General features: G+C 47.8%; 2 protein-coding genes across 2 annotated transcripts; both read left to right on the top strand.

The window, feature by feature from the left end:
• The first annotated feature begins 9,672 nt into the window (after positions 1-9,672).
• LOC133440502 (hereditary hemochromatosis protein homolog) lies at positions 9,673-11,498 on the top strand. The gene is made up of 2 exons (XM_061717774.1): positions 9,673-9,791; positions 9,959-11,498. The coding sequence occupies exons 1-2, from the start codon at positions 9,734-9,736 to the stop codon at positions 10,993-10,995; spliced, it is 1,095 nt and encodes a 364-aa protein (XP_061573758.1). The 5' UTR covers positions 9,673-9,733; the 3' UTR covers positions 10,996-11,498.
• Positions 11,499-17,799: 6,301 nt separating this feature from the next.
• On the top strand, positions 17,800-19,431 carry LOC133440501 (hereditary hemochromatosis protein homolog). The gene is made up of 2 exons (XM_061717773.1): positions 17,800-17,908; positions 18,076-19,431. Exons 1-2 carry the CDS (start codon positions 17,851-17,853, stop codon positions 19,110-19,112), a joined length of 1,095 nt encoding a protein of 364 aa, XP_061573757.1. The 5' UTR covers positions 17,800-17,850; the 3' UTR covers positions 19,113-19,431.
• The last annotated feature ends 351 nt before the right edge of the window (positions 19,432-19,782 follow it).

The following is a 19,782-nucleotide window of genomic DNA, read 5'->3' as shown; positions in this document are numbered from 1 at the left end:
TGCAGTATGGTATGAATGTGTTTGTGTAGAGCATCTGCACGTATGTCTGCTTGATGGTGTCCCCAGTGGAACTGACTCTCTTGACCACCGCCGTACAGGAAGTGGGTCGTGTTACACTGGATGCTGTTGACAATATGACCATTTGCTCCTTCTCTGGCCATCATGAATGTCATCTGACCATCTTCTTGAATCTCACAACCTGCCGTCCTTTGTTGAACGTAGACGCCTGCAGAGGTCAGGTTCATTTGTTTTTCTGACTATATCCAACCTCCTCCTCATACTCATCATATGGTACTGCAGCATATTCAAGGCGTAGGGTCCCATGTCAAGTTCCTCCCCTTTCTCACCTCCAGCACCAACTTTCATGATTTGGTCTATGTCTGAGTCATAGTACCCCACCTGGATGTCATCCAGCATCACGACCATAGAGTACTCTGGGAACTGGGTTGGTCCTGAAATGTAGGTGAGCAACGCCCACAACGAGTGCTTTCCAGAGCCTAAAAAAATCCAGAGAATTATGGGTAAGACACAACATGAAGATTGATTTCAGCATCAGATCAGAAGTTGGAGAAAAGTCCGGTGTGTTCTGATTAGTCCTCCTTCTGGTGTTCTGGAAATAAAGAAATAAAGAAACACAGCTGTTTCCAGCAGTATTTGTTACCTGAACTCATCACCAGGTGGAGGAGCAGAAACCCCGACATCAGCTGGAGAACAAACATATTGATTAGACGCTGATCAGTCCTGATCATCTGTTTCTGTCTCTGTGTCTTTACTGCCTGTTTATTAGAAGGAAGTAGGGCAGATTAAAGGGCTTTAACCAATCAAGATGAAGGAGAACATGGAGGCGTTTGCAGTCAGACAGGTTATACTCCTACCTGAACTCACAGCATGAGGAAACAAAGTCCATCCCGTCAGTCAGGTTTGTTCCTGCAGGTCCAGCGTTCAGAGGAATTCCTGAGGCAGGGGCAGGGCAGGGCAGGGAAGGGGCAGGGGCAGGAGCAGGGGCCGGGACAGGGGGCCGGGACAGGGGCAGGGGCAGGGCAGGGAAGGGGCATGGCAGGGGCAGGGGCAGGTGCAGGGGCAGGGGCAGGGGCAGGGCAGGGAAGGGGCAGGGGCAGGAGCAGGGGCAGGGGAGGGGGAGGGCAGGAAGGGGAAGGGCAGGAGCAGGGGCAGGGAAGGGGAAGGGCAGGAGCAGGGGCCGGGGCAGGGAGAGGGGGAGGGGGCAGGGCAGGAGCAGGGGCTAGGGGAAGGGGCAGGAGCAGGAGCAGGGGCCGGGGCAGGAGCAGGGGCAGGGAAGGGGCAGGGGCAGGAGCAGGGGGAGGGGCAGGGGCAGGGAAGGGGCATGACAGGGGCAGGGGGAGGGGCAGAGGCAGGGGCAGGGGGAGGGGCAGGGAAGGGCAGGAGCAGGGGCAGGGAAGGGGAAGGGCAGGAGCAGGGGCCGGGGCAGGGAGAGGGGGGAGGGGCAGGGGCAGGGCAGGGAGGGGCAGGGGCAGGGCAGGAGCAGGGGCTAGGGGAAGGGCAGGAGCAGGAGCAGGGGCCGGGGCAGGAGCAGGGGCAGGGGCAGGGAAGGGGCAGGGGCAGGAGCAGGGGGAGGGGCAGGGGCAGGGAAGGGGCATGGCAGGGGCAGGGGGAGGGGCAGGTGCAGGGGCACGAGCAGGGAAGGGGCAGGGCAGGGGCAAGGGGAAGGGCAGGAGCAGGGAAGGGTCAGGGGTGGGGGCAGGGGCAAGGGGAAGGGCAGGAGCAGGGGACGGGACAGGGGCAGGGGGAGGGGCAGGGAAGGGGCAGGGGGAGGGGCAGGGGCGGGGCAGGGCAGGGCAGGGAAGGGGCAGGGCAGGAGCAGGGGACGGGACAGGGGCAGGGGGCCGGGACAGGGGCAGGGGCAGGGGGAGGGGCAGGGGCAGGGGCAAGGGGAAGGGCAGGAGCAGGGAAGGGGCAGGGGTGGGGGCAGGGGCAAGGGGAAGGGCAGGAGCAGGGGTCGGGGCCGGGGCAGGAGCAGGAGCAGGTGTGTTTGATTAATACAGAAGATTACTTATCAAATTGAATCAATCAACACAAACAACTTCTCTCATTCAAATGAATCAGAATTTATTTACACAAGTGTTAAAAGATAGTTAAATCTACAATAACATTTTTACAGTGCAATTAATGCGCTAGCTCTACAATGAAGTCAAGCAATACACAAAACACATCTGATGTATGCTTATGTTTCAGAGAAGTGGAGTATCAATTAACATAATTTTTTTTTAATCAAAATCAATATTAGATTATTTTACACAGATTTGACACAAAGCTGGTATATTAAAAGCCTCATACGGGGAATAATTTATGTCGTGCAACAAAGGGGGTGCTGGTTCAGTTATTACAGAGATATTAATAATTGTCTTATGATAAATATTAATAATTAATAATGAAGATGACTTATCAAAATGACTGATGCAAACGGGGAGCCACCGGACCCCCCGCTCAGGAAATAATGACTAAATCAGTCTCAAAGTAGGTGTTATTCTATGCGTGCCAGCCTGGTGCCAGGGGTGGCGCTATAGAGTAACCTTGAAGGAAGGATTCCTAGCACAGGCCTTTGGAACCAGGAAATTTAACAAATATGTGCGAAATAAACAGAAACAACTTTTTCTCATTCATATGAATCAGAATATATTTACACAAGCGTTAAAAGACAGTGAACTAACACTTGGGATAAATTCTGATGCCTAAACTACACATAAACTACAACTAACTAAACATGAACACAAACTTCAGATGACAATGTGTGTGTGACTCTCTCTGTGTGTGTGAGTGTGTGAGTGTGTGTGTGTGTGGGGGGCGGGGGCTTCTTACCTGGATCTTTGGAAGTGAAGGAAAAAGTGGTTTGGTCTGGCCGGCCAGCGCTCCTTGGTGAACAGCTGGATGGTTACGCTCCGCAAGTGATCCTGATAAAGAGTGGCTCTCTCTCTCTCCTGCCCTTCTCATCTCCGTGTGGATGAGTGGTGCATTATGGGTACAGCAGCTGGGCCTCCTACAGCTCCAGGTCGGTCCGAAGGCGTTCACGTCGGGGCATGCGAGGGTCCCTCGTTCGGCTCATCTGGGGCTCAGAACATTCGTGGGTCACTCGTTGCAGCGCTCCAGACTAATAATGGATAATGGAGAAGGACGGCCCATAGCTAGTAGCTCTTCATGCTAAAATAGGAGCTGTGGCCTTTTTCATAGCTCACAGAGAACTCCATGGGACAGTGGACAGGGCTGAAGGAGAAGAGATCTTGGGAGCAAGAAAGGAGGAGTTTGGGAGAAAGAGAGTGAGAAAGGGGAAACATGCTCTTAATAGCTGAGCCCAGGCTGCCATAGATCGATTTCGGCCTCTCCTGCGATTTGGGTTCCATGCCCAATGAGGGTGCTATTACTTATATCCAAAGATCCATAAATGCAAAGCCTGCCACGGCTTTGAGTCATTATGGAGGTTCCTTTGTTTCAAACCATGCAGTCGGCTTTAAGAAATCCAGGCTGGCCTCAGAGTTTACCTCAGAACTAGGCCTCAGAATTGAAATCAAGTCTTTCCATGTTCAATACAGGACTGTGGCCCAACACTTAGCAACAGTCGAATAGTGTTACTTGTGGTGTACAAAAGAAATAATAAATATAACTTACATATTAAATATGTGGCACGGCATATTTCAGGCATGAAGGGTTAACTAATCTAAAAACCTTCCTGCCTTTTAAACATTTGATTTAAGTACCTCCAAAATTACAACCACGCAGCTTATTCAGCTGCAGCAGCAGCATCAAGACATTGAGGTAACCCAGCCACAACCGGGTCCAGCTAACTGGCAACAGGTCTCATCACCCCCCCATGTCCCTGCAGGGGAACTGAGGTCATGCATCTCATCCTTTCATCCACCATTTGGGTGAAAGGATGGCCAAAGTCAGACGCCCATAAAGCAGGAGAGGGTTGTAGAGCTAGTTTCAGCTGGTGGAACGCCTCGACCGCTTCAGGAGTCCAGACCACCATGATCTCGCAAACCCTCCCCATGAATAAGAGGCTCAGAGGAGCCTCCAATGCAGCATAACATGGTAGGAAGATTCCACAGTAAGAACAGCTTCCCAGAAATGACATCCTCTGTTTCTTTGTAACAGGCAGCAATCGTCTGCCTTCAGCAGAAATAACGCACCCCAGAAATGTGAGTTGTTTACTGCAGGAGTGCAGTACCAGGAGTTAACACTTCGCGTCAAAGCAGCATTATAGATGGTAGGTGATTCACAGTAACCTTGGCACAGACGAGTGAAAGTCCAATGTTCACCTTTCAAGTTAAATGCAAACCTAAACCGACTATCAGGATCCACAGGAACACTGAAATATATTCTGCTGAACTAGGAATCTGTGTCACAATGGTGGTCAAATTAGGCACAGAAGGAGAACTAAAACAGCTTCATAAACCACTTGCAGATCTTGGATGAATCTCCGTTCTGTCGGATACAACAAAACACAGTCACTGTTCATTTAGAAGAAATCATCCTCCCAAAAGTACAACTACAGAGACAAAAACTAATCAATATTCGTTGGATTTTTAAAACAACATCCCACAATTCTTCCATGTCACCCTTCAGGTTGATGGGATCAGCTTATCAGTTCTGCAGCACAACGGTCAGAACAACTCAACGATCAATCCCAGAGGTGAAATTTATCAAAATTACTGATATGTCTTAGATTCTTTCCTTGTTTTTTTTTCTTCCACAGGAAGCCCAGGCACTCGCTGTCAGTTTAAGAGCAACCAGGAATCAACAGGCTCCTGTCAGATTCCACCCATGTAAAGCCGAGGATCAATAAAGAACCAATAAAGATGATTCTGATAACGCTGGTGGTTTTACACTCAGACTACCATTTGGAGGGAAATTATATTATTTTATTCACACAGCACACAATCCTTTTTTTTATCACGCATACAGAGTAAAAAAAAAAGAACCACCCAACGGTGTTTTGGTAATTATAACTATAATTATAAATATAATAATATATTATCTGTTTGCCCTATCGCTTCCTGTGACAGTCCTAAACACTCACCATCCTCCGTAAAGTATCGCTACATCCTGATTAGTTTAAAGGCACAACCATTGGTTTAAAACCGCCTGGTCCGGGACCAGGTTTAGCAGTTACCCCTAAAGCTGTTCTTCCACCAGCCACTGGTGGGCAACTGAAACCCGTTCAGTCCTACTAGTGTGGATTTCCAAGGAATAACCTGCTCTAAGCAAACAAGTTCTGAAATAGTCCAGGCACCTGCCGGGTCGCAGGAGGAAGGAGGCCCAAACAAGTGTTAAAATAAAGCACACACAAAAATTCTCAGGTCAAAGTTTCAAAAACCCAGTTTAAAGAGCTCCATAGTCTCCTTACTGTCAAGTCAAGATAACACTCAGTCATTAAATCTACTCAACCTTCCTTCCATCATCTCAGTTATTAAACAATTTAGGATTAAATAAATGAAACTGTCTCACCCAAAAAAAACCCAGTTTCTTCAGGACACCGGCCCTGCACCCCCACGCCCAGAGCGGTACATCAGGTCCACATCCACGCGAGGTGATGTTGGCAGTAGTCTGCTGGTCCTGGTTTCACAGACGATGTCCGACAAAATGTTGTGGAAAAACATATAAATATATATATAAATATATATATATATATAATAATAATTTCAATTTATATAGAGCTTTTCACCTGAAGCGACAGATCTCAGAGAGCTTTACAAAGAAGACTAAAAACAAGACTAAGAAACTAAGACAAAACCTAGCTACTAGTAAGATAAAAAATTCTGGGCAGCAAAAAGATAACAAATAAATTTAAAAAATATGGGAATAAAAGGAGTCAAGGGAAGAGTTCAGGGGAAAGCCTGCTTGTAAAAAAGTGTTTTAAGGCCCGTTTTAAAGGACTCCACAGAAGGTGCATTCCTGACGTAGTCAGGTAGAGAGTTCCATAGGCGTGGGGCGGAGACAGATATAGGCATATATATATATATATATATATATATATATATCATCAGTGCTGGCACCAGGACTCTCCTGTGTTTCCATGGAGATGCCCTCTGACCCTGACCTCTTCCTCATCTTCATCATCATCAGCACCAGCAGCAGGATGACGACAACCAGCAGGACGATGGGAGCAGAGATGACGTGGACTCTGAATGAGCGGAAAGACTCTGCCCTCCAGCTCACGTCCAGCCGGTTGTCCAGACTCAGGTGAGACGCTGCACAGGTGTACTTGTGCTTCCTCTGCAGCTCCTCTTCATCCACCATCAGCGTGTTCCTCAGCTGGTAGAGACCGTTGCCGTTGGGCAGCACTGAGCCAACTCTCATTTCCTCCTTGTCGACGGGTTCACCGTCCCGAAGCAGCGTCAGGTTGATGTGGCGAGGGTAGAAGTCTGTGGCCAGACAGGTGATCTGGGCCCCGCCCCCCCCCCGGCTGTGATAGGAGGCGTAGTCGAGGTCGAACACGACGCATCACCAGGAGCTTGTTGCTCTCCAGCAGGTGTTGCAGAGTCCGGGCACATAAGGGCTGGTAGATGTTTGTGTAAATCATCTGCATGTATGTGTACTTCATGCTGTGCAACTGGAACTCCCAACCGTCACCACCGCCGTACAGGAAGTGAGTCGTGTTACAATGGATGCTGTCGGCATCATGACCATTTGCTCCATCCCTTAACATGATGAAATCAGGCTGACCGTGTAGAGAAAATCCTTTTCGGGACCTCCACAATAAATCTAAGTTTTTTCTTACCCCACATGGTCACAAGTTTTTCCTTCATCCATGGACTTGAAGAAAAACACTGGAGTCAAAGTTTCAGCTGGTGTTCCGTTCAAATACTGTGCAGGTCTTTATTGCAAGGATTACAATCAGCACCCATACACAGGAGAGCCGGCATGGTCCCGGTGCCGACTCTAAAACTTAGTAGATTTCCATTCTTCTTATATACTTTTGAAGGATCTGGGGGCCACGCCCCTGTATCCAACAGTATCCCTCAAAACTTCTCCTCATGTCAATTCGGCCAGTGGTACAGCAATAAATCCTTCAATTTCTTACAACACTATCCACCCTCCCCAGCGTCTTTTTTACCACCATAGGTGCTGTCTCCCACGTCTCGTCTCATTGCTCAAAATCTGGAGATCGTTTTGGCCCTCATAGGGAGGATTCCCCGAGAGACACTTGTTTATTACTAATCTTGGTGTAAATTGTTCAAACAATGATGTATGACGCTCCTTGTATCCAAGAAAGGGGAGATCATTTGCACATACACAGAGTGAGGCCTCTTTGCAAGAGGCCCATGCATGTGTTTCCCTCCAATCTGAACAAATACAAGCAGATACTTTATAGCACACACATTCCTTTGCATAGAGTTGCAGTGATTCTTTACGGACACCAAAGCTTTAAAAACAACAACGATTATACAAAACTGTCACTCTCTCTCCACTACAAGAGAGATGCAGATGGGGAGGAAAGACACACACACACACACACACACACACACACACACACACACACACACACACACACACACACACACACACACACACACACACACACACACACACACACACACACAGACAGAGACGGAGGGAGAGTCACAGAGAGAGACACACACCCACACCTGTGTCCCTCAGGGGTACACATGCCGGAGAGATAGAGACGCACACTGTCCCTTTTTCTTCCTCCCTTATCTTAAAGTTCATATAGCAATAATTTTGAAGTAGATGGTTCCCAGTGTTAGATTTCAACCAAATGATTATACTGTTGTGCAACTCAGGTAACTAAGCTGATCAGTTATCGAAGGCTAATGATAATTCTATTAAAGAATTATTAATAATTAATAAAGTTGACTATTTATCAAATTGAATTACCAAAATGATAATAATTCTCGTAGGGGCACCACCCCGGGGCCTTAATCCAGGGAAAAATTATAACTAAACAGCAGAAAATCAGTCTCATATGATTAGGATTATCCTGCATAACAGTAAATCTTACTATCACTTACAGAATAACAATTGAAGGCGTGAAATCCGAACTCTAGGCTCTGTCAAACAAATCAATTGTGACCAAATTGCATGAAACAACAAAAACCGCTCATTAAAAATCAATCAGAATTTATTTACATACAGGTGTCAAAAGATGATAAACGCAACACCCCAAATAATTCTGATGGCACACTACGTATTATAAAACCATTAATTAAGAAAAACAACAATCAATAAAAATGAAATGAAAGTTAAATGTTAAATGCATGGAAGGTAAAGGAGTCAAAGCAATAATGAACACCATAACGAACACAATAATGATAATGTACAGTAATACGCATACGGTAATCTCATTAAACATAAATTCAGCTTTTACACCGTTCTAACTGACTGATCGCCCAAACACAGCCTCACGTCTCCTCTGGATTCTGGATCTGGGCTGCGGGTTCTGTCGGGGGTTCCAGTCCGATGCGGCCTCGGCCACAGGTGGCTGGGTGCTCCTCGGGCTGAGCTGGCAGGCTGACCGGAGGATCAGGCCCTCCTCGGGAGAGAACTTAGAGCGGAGAGAGAAATTAGAAAGGAGAGAAAGTCGGGAGCGCAGTGCGCTCCGTGGTAACGGGTCTTACGCTCCGCCGGACACTCCAGGCTCGAAGCGCCCCCCCCCCCCCCCCCCCCCCCCCGTCTCGTCGCAGCGCTCAGGAATAAATGGGTAGATGCGGCCGTGGCTGCCTCGGTCGGCAGGCACGTCTTGTCCGGTCCGCTGGCTGAGGGAGAGAGAAAGAGCGCTCGGCAGGACAGGAGTTTGAGTTCCGCGGGCTGCGTGACGTCACCAGCCCCTGGCCAGATGATTGGGTGCTCCCCGCTTTTGGGCTTGGGGGCGGTTTTACTGTGAGGGACAGTCCCCCCCCTTTCAGGACCCTCCACTGGTTTCCTGGGGGCTCCACTGCGTCTGAACCCCCCCTGGGGTCGTAACCCCAGGGGGTCTGTTCTCTGGTCCCTTTGCGTTGTCTTTTCCTTTGTTCCTCCAGGAACCCTGCTGATTTTGTGGGGCTTATGGGTCTGACCCCCCTCCCAGGTGTCGTAAACCCAGGGAGTCTGTTCTCTAGTCTGGAGTCATGCAGTCATAAAAACTCTGGCCCCAGGACGAAACCAAAGTCTGGCTTTCACTTGGAATTCATAATCCTGAAAAGTTCATATACATTTATAACAGTCCACATGATCACTGGGTGTGGTCCAACAATACATACATAAAAACAATTCCTCTACAACCGTCTTCCTGGACCTCACAAACTGACATCCTCTGTTGAACGTAGACGCCTGCAGAGGTCAGGTTCAGCTGTTTTCTGACTATGTCCAACCTCGACCTCATCTCCATTATAATGTACTGCACCACATTCAAAGCTACCTGTCCCAGATCAAGCTCAGCCCGTTTCTTCCCTCCAGCACCAACCTTTATCAGTCGGCCTATGTCTGGAGGAAAATAAAGAGAAGTTGGAGTTTGGACCTTCAGCCTCAGGTGATTTCCAGGTGAAGGGTGGAGTCCTGCAGGATCACCTGACTGGTTGGACGTTGATCCCTCACACCTGATGGTCCCGTCTGGAACCGCCTACTGTTCTTCCATGTTTCTGATTGGTCAGAGTCCGGAGACACCAGGATGCAGATTGCTGGTTGGTCGAGCTGCGCAACAAGCCCAAAGTAGAGCAGAACAGGAAGAAACAGTTGATCAGGACTGATCAGAGGAGTAATCGCTATGTTTTTTCTCCAGCTGATGTCGGGGTCTCTGCTCCTCCCCCTTGTGATGAGTTCAGGTAACAAATACTGCTGGAAACAGCTGTGTTTTTTTATTTCTTTATTTATTTCCAGAACAACAGAAGGAGGACTAATCAGGACACACCTGACTTCCCTGCAGCTTCTGATCTGACGATCACGTCGAGCTTTATGTTGTGTCTTACCCATAATTCTCTGTATTTTTTAGGCTTCGGGCACTCGATGTCGGTGTTGTTCACCTACATCTCAGGACCAAACCAGTTCCCAGAGTTCTCTGGGGTTCTGATGGTGGATGACATCCAAGTGGGGTACTATGACTTAGACATAGACCAAATCATAAAGGTTGGTGCTGGAGGTGAGAAAGGGGCGGAGCTTGACCTGGGACAGTTAGCCTTGGATGTGCTGCAGGAGATTGTAATGGAGATGAGGATGAGGTTGGACATAGTCAGAAAACAGCTGAACCTGACCTCTCCAGGCGTCTACGTTCAACAGAGGATGGTGGTTTGTGAGGTCCAGGACGACGGTCAGCCTGATTTCATCATGGTCAGGAATGTTGCAAATGGTCATGATGGCGACAGCATCCTTTACAACACGACTCACTTCCTCTACAGCGGTGGTGACGGTTGGGATTTCCAGTGGGACACCATGGAGCAGTTGTACGAGCAGATGCTCTTCTCAAAGGTCTACCTGCCCTTATGTGCCCGGACTATGCAACACCTGCTGGAGAGTGAGAAGAACCGGGTGATGCGTCGTGTTCGACCTCGACTACGCCTCCTATCACAGCCGGGGGGGGGCGGGGCCCACATCACCTGTCTGGCCACAGACTTCTACCCTCGCCACATCAACCTGACGCTGCTGCGGGACGGTGAACCCGTGGACGAGGACCAAATGACCGTTGGCTCAGTGCTGCCCAACGGCAACGGTCTCTACCAGCTGAGGAAGACGCTGATGGTGGATGAAGAGGAGCTGCAGAGGAAGCACAAGTACACCTGTGCAGCGTCTCACCTGAGTCTGGACAACCGGCTGGACGTGAGCTGGAGGGCGGAGTCTTTCCATTCATTCAGACTCCACGTCATCTCCGCTCCCGTCGTCCTGCTGGTTGTCGTCATCCTGCTGCTGGTGCTGGTGCTGATGATGAAGATGAGGAAGAGGTCAGGTACAGAGGAAGCACTTCATGAGGGATCGGAGCCAGGGGTGGAGGACCGGGACGTGACAGCTCCACTGAAGCAGATTTCATCCAAATAAACCCCATCCCCAGTGCAGAATTGTGATATTAATCTCATAATGGAGACGCCAAAGACGGATGAGATTGTGATGGATAATTTAGCATTCACCACTTTATTAAACCAATACTGTGAGGAGCAAATGTAGCCTTGAACAGAGTCTGCAGATTCATACTTTGTCCATAAAAGATTACTTCTGTTTTTCTGAATTGTAAGAATTAATCATTGTAAAAGGCCATAATGTGAGTTGTGTGTGAATATCCAAAAGGTAAAGTGGAAAAAAGAGAACAAATTAAAAAGGTAAATTCAAAGGGGCAAATTTGTTCTGGATTGTTGTAAAGCTTTCTTTTTGTTGTTTTGTTTGTGTTATGGGATTTATTTTTTCTATAAACGTAAACTGGCCCGGAAGGTATGTGCGCACCGAGAGTTTAAGTGTTTCCTGCACAGGTGAGCTGTAGTTTACACACTCATTAAGACTCATAAGAAATCAAGTCTTTCCATGTTCAATACAGGACTGTGGCCCAACACTTAGCAACAGTCGAATAGTGTTACTTGTGGTGTACAAAAGAAATAATAAATATAACTTACATATTAAATATGTGGCACGGCATATTTCAGGCATGAAGGGTTAACTAATCTAAAAACCTTCCTGCCTTTTAAACATTTGATTTAAGTACCTCCAAAATTACAACCACGCAGCTTATTCAGCTGCAGCAGCAGCATCAAGACATTGAGGTAACCCAGCCACAACCGGGTCCAGCTAACTGGCAACAGGTCTCATCACCCCCCCATGTCCCTGCAGGGGAACTGAGGTCATGCATCTCATCCTTTCATCCACCATTTGGGTGAAAGGATGGCCAAAGTCAGACGCCCATAAAGCAGGAGAGGGTTGTAGAGCTAGTTTCAGCTGGTGGAACGCCTCGACCGCTTCAGGAGTCCAGACCACCATGATCTCGCAAACCCTCCCCATGAATAAGAGGCTCAGAGGAGCCTCCAATGCAGCATAACATGGTAGGAAGATTCCACAGTAAGAACAGCTTCCCAGAAATGACATCCTCTGTTTCTTTGTAACAGGCAGCAATCGTCTGCCTTCAGCAGAAATAACGCACCCCAGAAATGTGAGTTGTTTACTGCAGGAGTGCAGTACCAGGAGTTAACACTTCGCGTCAAAGCAGCATTATAGATGGTAGGTGATTCACAGTAACCTTGGCACAGACGAGTGAAAGTCCAATGTTCACCTTTCAAGTTAAATGCAAACCTAAACCGACTATCAGGATCCACAGGAACACTGAAATATATTCTGCTGAACTAGGAATCTGTGTCACAATGGTGGTCAAATTAGGCACAGAAGGAGAACTAAAACAGCTTCATAAACCACTTGCAGATCTTGGATGAATCTCCGTTCTGTCGGATACAACAAAACACAGTCACTGTTCATTTAGAAGAAATCATCCTCCCAAAAGTACAACTACAGAGACAAAAACTAATCAATATTCGTTGGATTTTTAAAACAACATCCCACAATTCTTCCATGTCACCCTTCAGGTTGATGGGATCAGCTTATCAGTTCTGCAGCACAACGGTCAGAACAACTCAACGATCAATCCCAGAGGTGAAATTTATCAAAATTACTGATATGTCTTAGATTCTTTCCTTGTTTTTTTTTCTTCCACAGGAAGCCCAGGCACTCGCTGTCAGTTTAAGAGCAACCAGGAATCAACAGGCTCCTGTCAGATTCCACCCATGTAAAGCCGAGGATCAATAAAGAACCAATAAAGATGATTCTGATAACGCTGGTGGTTTTACACTCAGACTACCATTTGGAGGGAAATTATATTATTTTATTCACACAGCACACAATCCTTTTTTTTATCACGCATACAGAGTAAAAAAAAAAGAACCACCCAACGGTGTTTTGGTAATTATAACTATAATTATAAATATAATAATATATTATCTGTTTGCCCTATCGCTTCCTGTGACAGTCCTAAACACTCACCATCCTCCGTAAAGTATCGCTACATCCTGATTAGTTTAAAGGCACAACCATTGGTTTAAAACCGCCTGGTCCGGGACCAGGTTTAGCAGTTACCCCTAAAGCTGTTCTTCCACCAGCCACTGGTGGGCAACTGAAACCCGTTCAGTCCTACTAGTGTGGATTTCCAAGGAATAACCTGCTCTAAGCAAACAAGTTCTGAAATAGTCCAGGCACCTGCCGGGTCGCAGGAGGAAGGAGGCCCAAACAAGTGTTAAAATAAAGCACACACAAAAATTCTCAGGTCAAAGTTTCAAAAACCCAGTTTAAAGAGCTCCATAGTCTCCTTACTGTCAAGTCAAGATAACACTCAGTCATTAAATCTACTCAACCTTCCTTCCATCATCTCAGTTATTAAACAATTTAGGATTAAATAAATGAAACTGTCTCACCCAAAAAAAACCCAGTTTCTTCAGGACACCGGCCCTGCACCCCCACGCCCAGAGCGGTACATCAGGTCCACATCCACGCGAGGTGATGTTGGCAGTAGTCTGCTGGTCCTGGTTTCACAGACGATGTCCGACAAAATGTTGTGGAAAAACATATAAATATATATATAAATATATATATATATATAATAATAATTTCAATTTATATAGAGCTTTTCACCTGAAGCGACAGATCTCAGAGAGCTTTACAAAGAAGACTAAAAACAAGACTAAGAAACTAAGACAAAACCTAGCTACTAGTAAGATAAAAAATTCTGGGCAGCAAAAAGATAACAAATAAATTTAAAAAATATGGGAATAAAAGGAGTCAAGGGAAGAGTTCAGGGGAAAGCCTGCTTGTAAAAAAGTGTTTTAAGGCCCGTTTTAAAGGACTCCACAGAAGGTGCATTCCTGACGTAGTCAGGTAGAGAGTTCCATAGGCGTGGGGCGGAGACAGATATAGGCATATATATATATATATATATATATATATATATATATATATATATATATATCATCAGTGCTGGCACCAGGACTCTCCTGTGTTTCCATGGAGATGCCCTCTGACCCTGACCTCTTCCTCATCTTCATCATCATCAGCACCAGCAGCAGGATGACGACAACCAGCAGGACGATGGGAGCAGAGATGACGTGGACTCTGAATGAGCGGAAAGACTCTGCCCTCCAGCTCACGTCCAGCCGGTTGTCCAGACTCAGGTGAGACGCTGCACAGGTGTACTTGTGCTTCCTCTGCAGCTCCTCTTCATCCACCATCAGCGTGTTCCTCAGCTGGTAGAGACCGTTGCCGTTGGGCAGCACTGAGCCAACTCTCATTTCCTCCTTGTCGACGGGTTCACCGTCCCGAAGCAGCGTCAGGTTGATGTGGCGAGGGTAGAAGTCTGTGGCCAGACAGGTGATCTGGGCCCCGCCCCCCCCCCGGCTGTGATAGGAGGCGTAGTCGAGGTCGAACACGACGCATCACCAGGAGCTTGTTGCTCTCCAGCAGGTGTTGCAGAGTCCGGGCACATAAGGGCTGGTAGATGTTTGTGTAAATCATCTGCATGTATGTGTACTTCATGCTGTGCAACTGGAACTCCCAACCGTCACCACCGCCGTACAGGAAGTGAGTCGTGTTACAATGGATGCTGTCGGCATCATGACCATTTGCTCCATCCCTTAACATGATGAAATCAGGCTGACCGTGTAGAGAAAATCCTTTTCGGGACCTCCACAATAAATCTAAGTTTTTTCTTACCCCACATGGTCACAAGTTTTTCCTTCATCCATGGACTTGAAGAAAAACACTGGAGTCAAAGTTTCAGCTGGTGTTCCGTTCAAATACTGTGCAGGTCTTTATTGCAAGGATTACAATCAGCACCCATACACAGGAGAGCCGGCATGGTCCCGGTGCCGACTCTAAAACTTAGTAGATTTCCATTCTTCCTATATACTTTTGAAGGATCTGGGGGCCACGCCCCTGTATCCAACAGTATCCCTCAAAACTTCTCCTCATGTCAATTCGGCCAGTGGTACAGCAATAAATCCTTCAATTTCTTACAACACTATCCACCCTCCCCAGCGTCTTTTTTACCACCATAGGTGCTGTCTCCCACGTCTCGTCTCATTGCTCAAAATCTGGAGATCGTTTTGGCCCTCATAGGGAGGATTCCCCGAGAGACACTTGTTTATTACTAATCTTGGTGTAAATTGTTCAAACAAAAGCTACAACTAGACACCTGGTGTGATGTATGACGCTCCTTGTATCCAAGAAAGGGGAGATTGCACATACACAGAGTGAGGCCTCTTTGCAAGAGGCCCATGCATGTGTTTCCCTCCAATCTGAACAAATACAAGCAGATACTTTATAGCACACACATTCCTTTGCATAGAGTTGCAGTGATTCTTTATGGACACCAAAGCTTTAAAAACAACAACGATTATACAAAACTGTCACTCTCTCTCCACTACAAGAGAGATGCAGATGGGGAGGAAAGACACACACACACACACACACACACACACACACACACACACACACACACACACACACACACACACACACACACACACACACACAGACAGAGACGGAGGGAGGGTCACAGAGAGAGACACACACCCACACCTGTGTCCCTCAGGGGCACACATGCCGGAGAGATGCGCACTGTCCCTTTTTCTTCCTCCCTTATCTTAAAGTTCATATAGCAATAATTTTGAAGTAGATGGTTCCCAGTGTTGGATTTCAACCAAATGATTATACTGTTGTGCAACTCAGGTAACTAAGCTGATCAGTTATCGAAGGCTAATGATAATTCTATTAAAGAATTATTAATAATTAATAAAGTTGACTATTTATCAAATTGAATTACCAAAATGATAATAATTCTCGTAGGGGCACCACCCCGGGGCCTTAATCCAGGGAAAAATGATAACTAAACAGCAGAAAATCAGTCTCATATGATTAGGATTATCCTGCATAACAGTAAATCTTACTATCACTTACAGAATAACAATTGAAGGCGTGAAATCCGAACTCTAGGCTCTGTCAAACAAATCAATTGTGACCAAATTGCATGAAACAACAAAAACCACTCATTAAAAATCAATCAGAATTTATTTCCATACAGGTGTCAAAAGATGATAAACGCAACACCCCAAATAATTCTGATGGCACACTACGTATTATAAAACCATTAATTAAGAAAAACAACAATCAATAAAAATGAAATGAAAGTTAAATGTTAAATGCATGGAAGGTAAAGGAGTCAAAGCAATAATGAACACAATAACGAACACAATAATGATAACGTACAGTAATACGCATACGGTAATCTCATTAAACATAAGTTCAGCTTTTACACCGTTCTAACTGACTGATCGCCCAAACAAAGCCTCACGTCTCCCTTGGATTCTGGATCTGGGCTGCGGGTTCTGTCGGGGGTTCCAGTCCGATGCGGCCTCGTTTCTCTCGGCTTTCAGTCCCAGCAGTCTCTCGTCTCTCTCTCTTCTCCTTCGACTCTGAAGAAATAAAAAGACAGGGGTGCAGCGTGCAGCACCCGGGCGATCCCGCCCTGGTCAACGGAGCCTATCACTGCGTCTCGGTGCGCGCGGGGGTCCGGTCCACTCGTCAGACGTGCGGGCTCCCGTCCGGGCTGATGAGCGCGTGGGCCTCACGGACACAGGTGGCTGGGTGCTCCTCGGGCTGAGCTGGCAGACTGACCGGAGGATCAGAAATTAGAAAGGAGAGAAAGTAGGGAGCGCAGTGCGCTCCGTGGTAACGGGTCTTACGACACCCCCCCCACCCCCCCCCCCCCCCCCCCACCCCCCCCCCCCCCCCCACCCCCCCGTCCCGTCGCAGCGCTCAGGAATAAATGGGTAGATGCGGCCGTGGCTGCCTCGGTCGGCAGGCACGTCTTGTCCGGTCCGCTGGCTGAGGGAGAGAGAAAGAGCGCTCGGCAGGACAGGAGTTTGAGTTCCGCAGGCTGCGTGACGTCACCAGCCCCTGGCCAGATGATTGGGTGCTCCCCGCTTTTGGGCTTGGGGGCGGTTTTACTGTGAGGGACAGTCCCCCCCCCTTTCAGGACCCTCCACTGGTTTCCTGGGGGCTCCACTGCGTCTGAACCCCCCCTGGGGTCGTAACCCCAGGGGGTCTGTTCTCTGGTCCCTTTGCGTTGTCTTTTCCTTTGTTCCTCCAGGAACCCTGCTGATTTTGTGGGGCTTATGGGTCTGACCCCCCTCCCAGGTGTCGTAAACCCAGGGGGTCTGTTCTCTAGTCTGGAGTCATGCAGTCATAAAAACTCTGGCCCCAGGACGAAACCAAAGTCTGGCTTTCACTTGGAATTCATAATCCTGAAAAGTTCATATACATTTATAACAGTCCACATGATCACTGGGTGTGGTCCAACAATACATACATAAAAACAATTCCTCTACAACCGTCTTCCTGGACCTCACAAACTGACATCCTCTGTTGAACGTAGACGCCTGCAGAGGTCAGGTTCAGCTGTTTTCAGACTATGTCCAACCTCGACCTCATCTCCATTATAATGTACTGCACCACATTCAAAGCTACCTGTCCCAGATCAAGCTCAGCCCGTTTCTTCCCTCCAGCACCAACCTTTATCAGTCGGCCTATGTCTGGAGGAAAATAAAGAGAAGTTGGAGTTTGGACCTTCAGCCTCAGGTGATTTCCAGGTGAAGGGTGGAGTCCTGCAGGATCACCTGACTGGTTGGACGTTGATCCCTCACACCTGATGGTCCCGTCTGGAACCGCCTACTGTTCTTCCATGTTTCTGATTGGTCAGAGTCCGGAGACACCAGGATGCAGAGTGCTGGTTGGTCGAGCTGCGCAACAAGCCAAAAGTAGAGCAGAACAGGAAGAAACAGTTGATCAGGACTGATCAGAGGAGTAATCGCTATGTTTTTTCTCCAGCTGATGTCGGGGTCTCTGCTCCTCCCCCTTGTGATGAGTTCAGGTAACAATTACTGCTGGAAACAGCTGTGTTTCTTTATTTATTTATTTATTTCCAGAACAACAGAAGGAGGACTAATCAGAACACACCTGACTTCCCTGCAGCTTCTGATCTGACGATCACGTCGAGCTTTATGTTGTGTCTTACCCATAATTCTCTGTATTTTTCAGGCTCTGGGCACTCGTTGTGGGGGTTGTTCACCTACATCTCAGGACCAACCCAGTTCCCAGAGTTCTCCATGGTTCTGATGCTGGATGACATCCAGGTGGGGTACTATGACTCAAACACAAGCCGACTGATAAAGGTTGGTGGTGGAGGGGAGAAATGGGCGGAGCTTGACCTGGGACCGTTGGCCTTGAATGTGCTGCAGAACCAGATGATGAGTATGAGGAGGAGGTTGGACATAGGCAGAAAACAGCTAAACCTGACCTCTCCAGGCGTCTACGTTATACAGAGGATGTGGGCTTGTGAGGTCCAGGAAGACGGTCAGCCTGATTTCATCATGTCCAGGGATGGTGTGAATGGTCATGATGCGGACAGCGTGCAGTATAACAAGACCCACTTCCTGTACGGTGGTGGTGACGGTTGGGATTTCCACTGGGACACCATGGTGCAGATGTACGAGCAGATGCGTTTTTCAAACTTCTACCAGCCCTTATGTGCCCGGACTATGGGACACCTGCTGGAGAGCAACAAGCACCTGGTGATGCGTCGTGTTCGACCTCGACTACGCCTCCTATCACAGCCGGGGGGGGGCGGGGCCCAGATCACCTGTCTGGCCACAGACTTCTACCCTCGCCACATCAACCTGACGCTGCTGCGGGACGGTGAACCCGTGGACGAGGACCAAATGACCGTTGGCTCGGTGCTGCCCAACGGCAACGGTCTCTACCAGCTGAGGAAGACGCTGATGGTGGATGAAGAGGAGCTGCAGAGGAAGCACAAGTACACCTGTGCAGCGTCTCACCTGAGTCTGGACAACCGGCTGGATGTGAGCTGGAGGGCCGAGTCTTTCCGCTCATTCAGACTCCACGTCATCTCTGCTCCCGTCGTCCTCCTGCTGGTTGTCGTCATCCTGCTGCTGGTGCTGATGATGATGAAGATGAGGAAGAGGTCAGGGTCAGAGGAAGCACTTCATGAGGGATCGGAGCCAGGGGTGGAGGACCGGGACGTGACGGCTCCACTGAAAAACTTTTCTTCCAAATAAACCCCGCCCCCAGTGCATAATTGTGACATTAATCTCATAACGGAGACGCCAAAGACGGATGATAGAGTGGTGGAAAATTTAGCATTCGCCACTTTATTAAACCAAAACTACTGTGAGGAGCAAATGTAGCCTAGTCTGCAGATTCATACTTTGTCCATAGAAGATTAGCTCCCTTTTTCTGAATCATAAGAATTAATCATCATTTATGCTTTAAAATTATTATGCTTGCTATTTTTCATTGTCATTCTGCATCGAGACGCCTGGTGTATGTTGTGACCCCTTTCCTTGCAATAGCTTAAATAAAATCTACTGAAATCTGGATCATCTCTCAAGTCTTATTCTTGGTAAATTAGTTTCCAGTTATTCACTTTGTTTTGAAAGAACATATTAAAGAGCGTTTATAGGTTTTTCCACAACATTTTGTCGGACATCATCTGTGCAACCAGGACCATCAGACTACTGCCAACACCTCGCGTGGATGTGGACCTGATGTACCGCTCTGGGCGTGGGGGTGCAGGGCCGGTGTCCTGAAGAAACTGGGGATTTCTGGGTGAGACAGTTTCATTTATTTAATTCTAAATTGTTTAATGACTGAGAGAAGGAAGGTTGAGTAGATTTAATGACTGAGTGTTATCCCGACTGTTTGACTCTTTAAAGAGTCGAGTGAGGA

The sequence above is a fragment of the Cololabis saira genome, chromosome 3 (assembly GCF_033807715.1).
Source record: "Cololabis saira isolate AMF1-May2022 chromosome 3, fColSai1.1, whole genome shotgun sequence".
In the NCBI taxonomy this organism is placed as follows: Eukaryota; Metazoa; Chordata; class Actinopteri; order Beloniformes; family Belonidae; genus Cololabis; species Cololabis saira.
This window is presented reverse-complemented; position numbering and strand designations above follow the sequence as displayed.

Excerpts from the sequence above, each read along its gene's own strand:
- LOC133440501 (XM_061717773.1), top strand. The coding sequence starts at position 17,851 with ATGTTTTTTCTCCAGCTGATGTCGGGGTCTCTGCTCCTCCCCCTTGTG. Across the intron at positions 17,909-18,075 it reads CCCCCTTGTGATGAGTTCAG|GCTCTGGGCACTCGTTGTGG; the intron begins GTAACAATTACT and ends TGTATTTTTCAG.
- LOC133440502 (XM_061717774.1), top strand. The coding sequence starts at position 9,734 with ATGTTTTTTCTCCAGCTGATGTCGGGGTCTCTGCTCCTCCCCCTTGTG. Across the intron at positions 9,792-9,958 it reads CCCCCTTGTGATGAGTTCAG|GCTTCGGGCACTCGATGTCG; the intron begins GTAACAAATACT and ends TGTATTTTTTAG.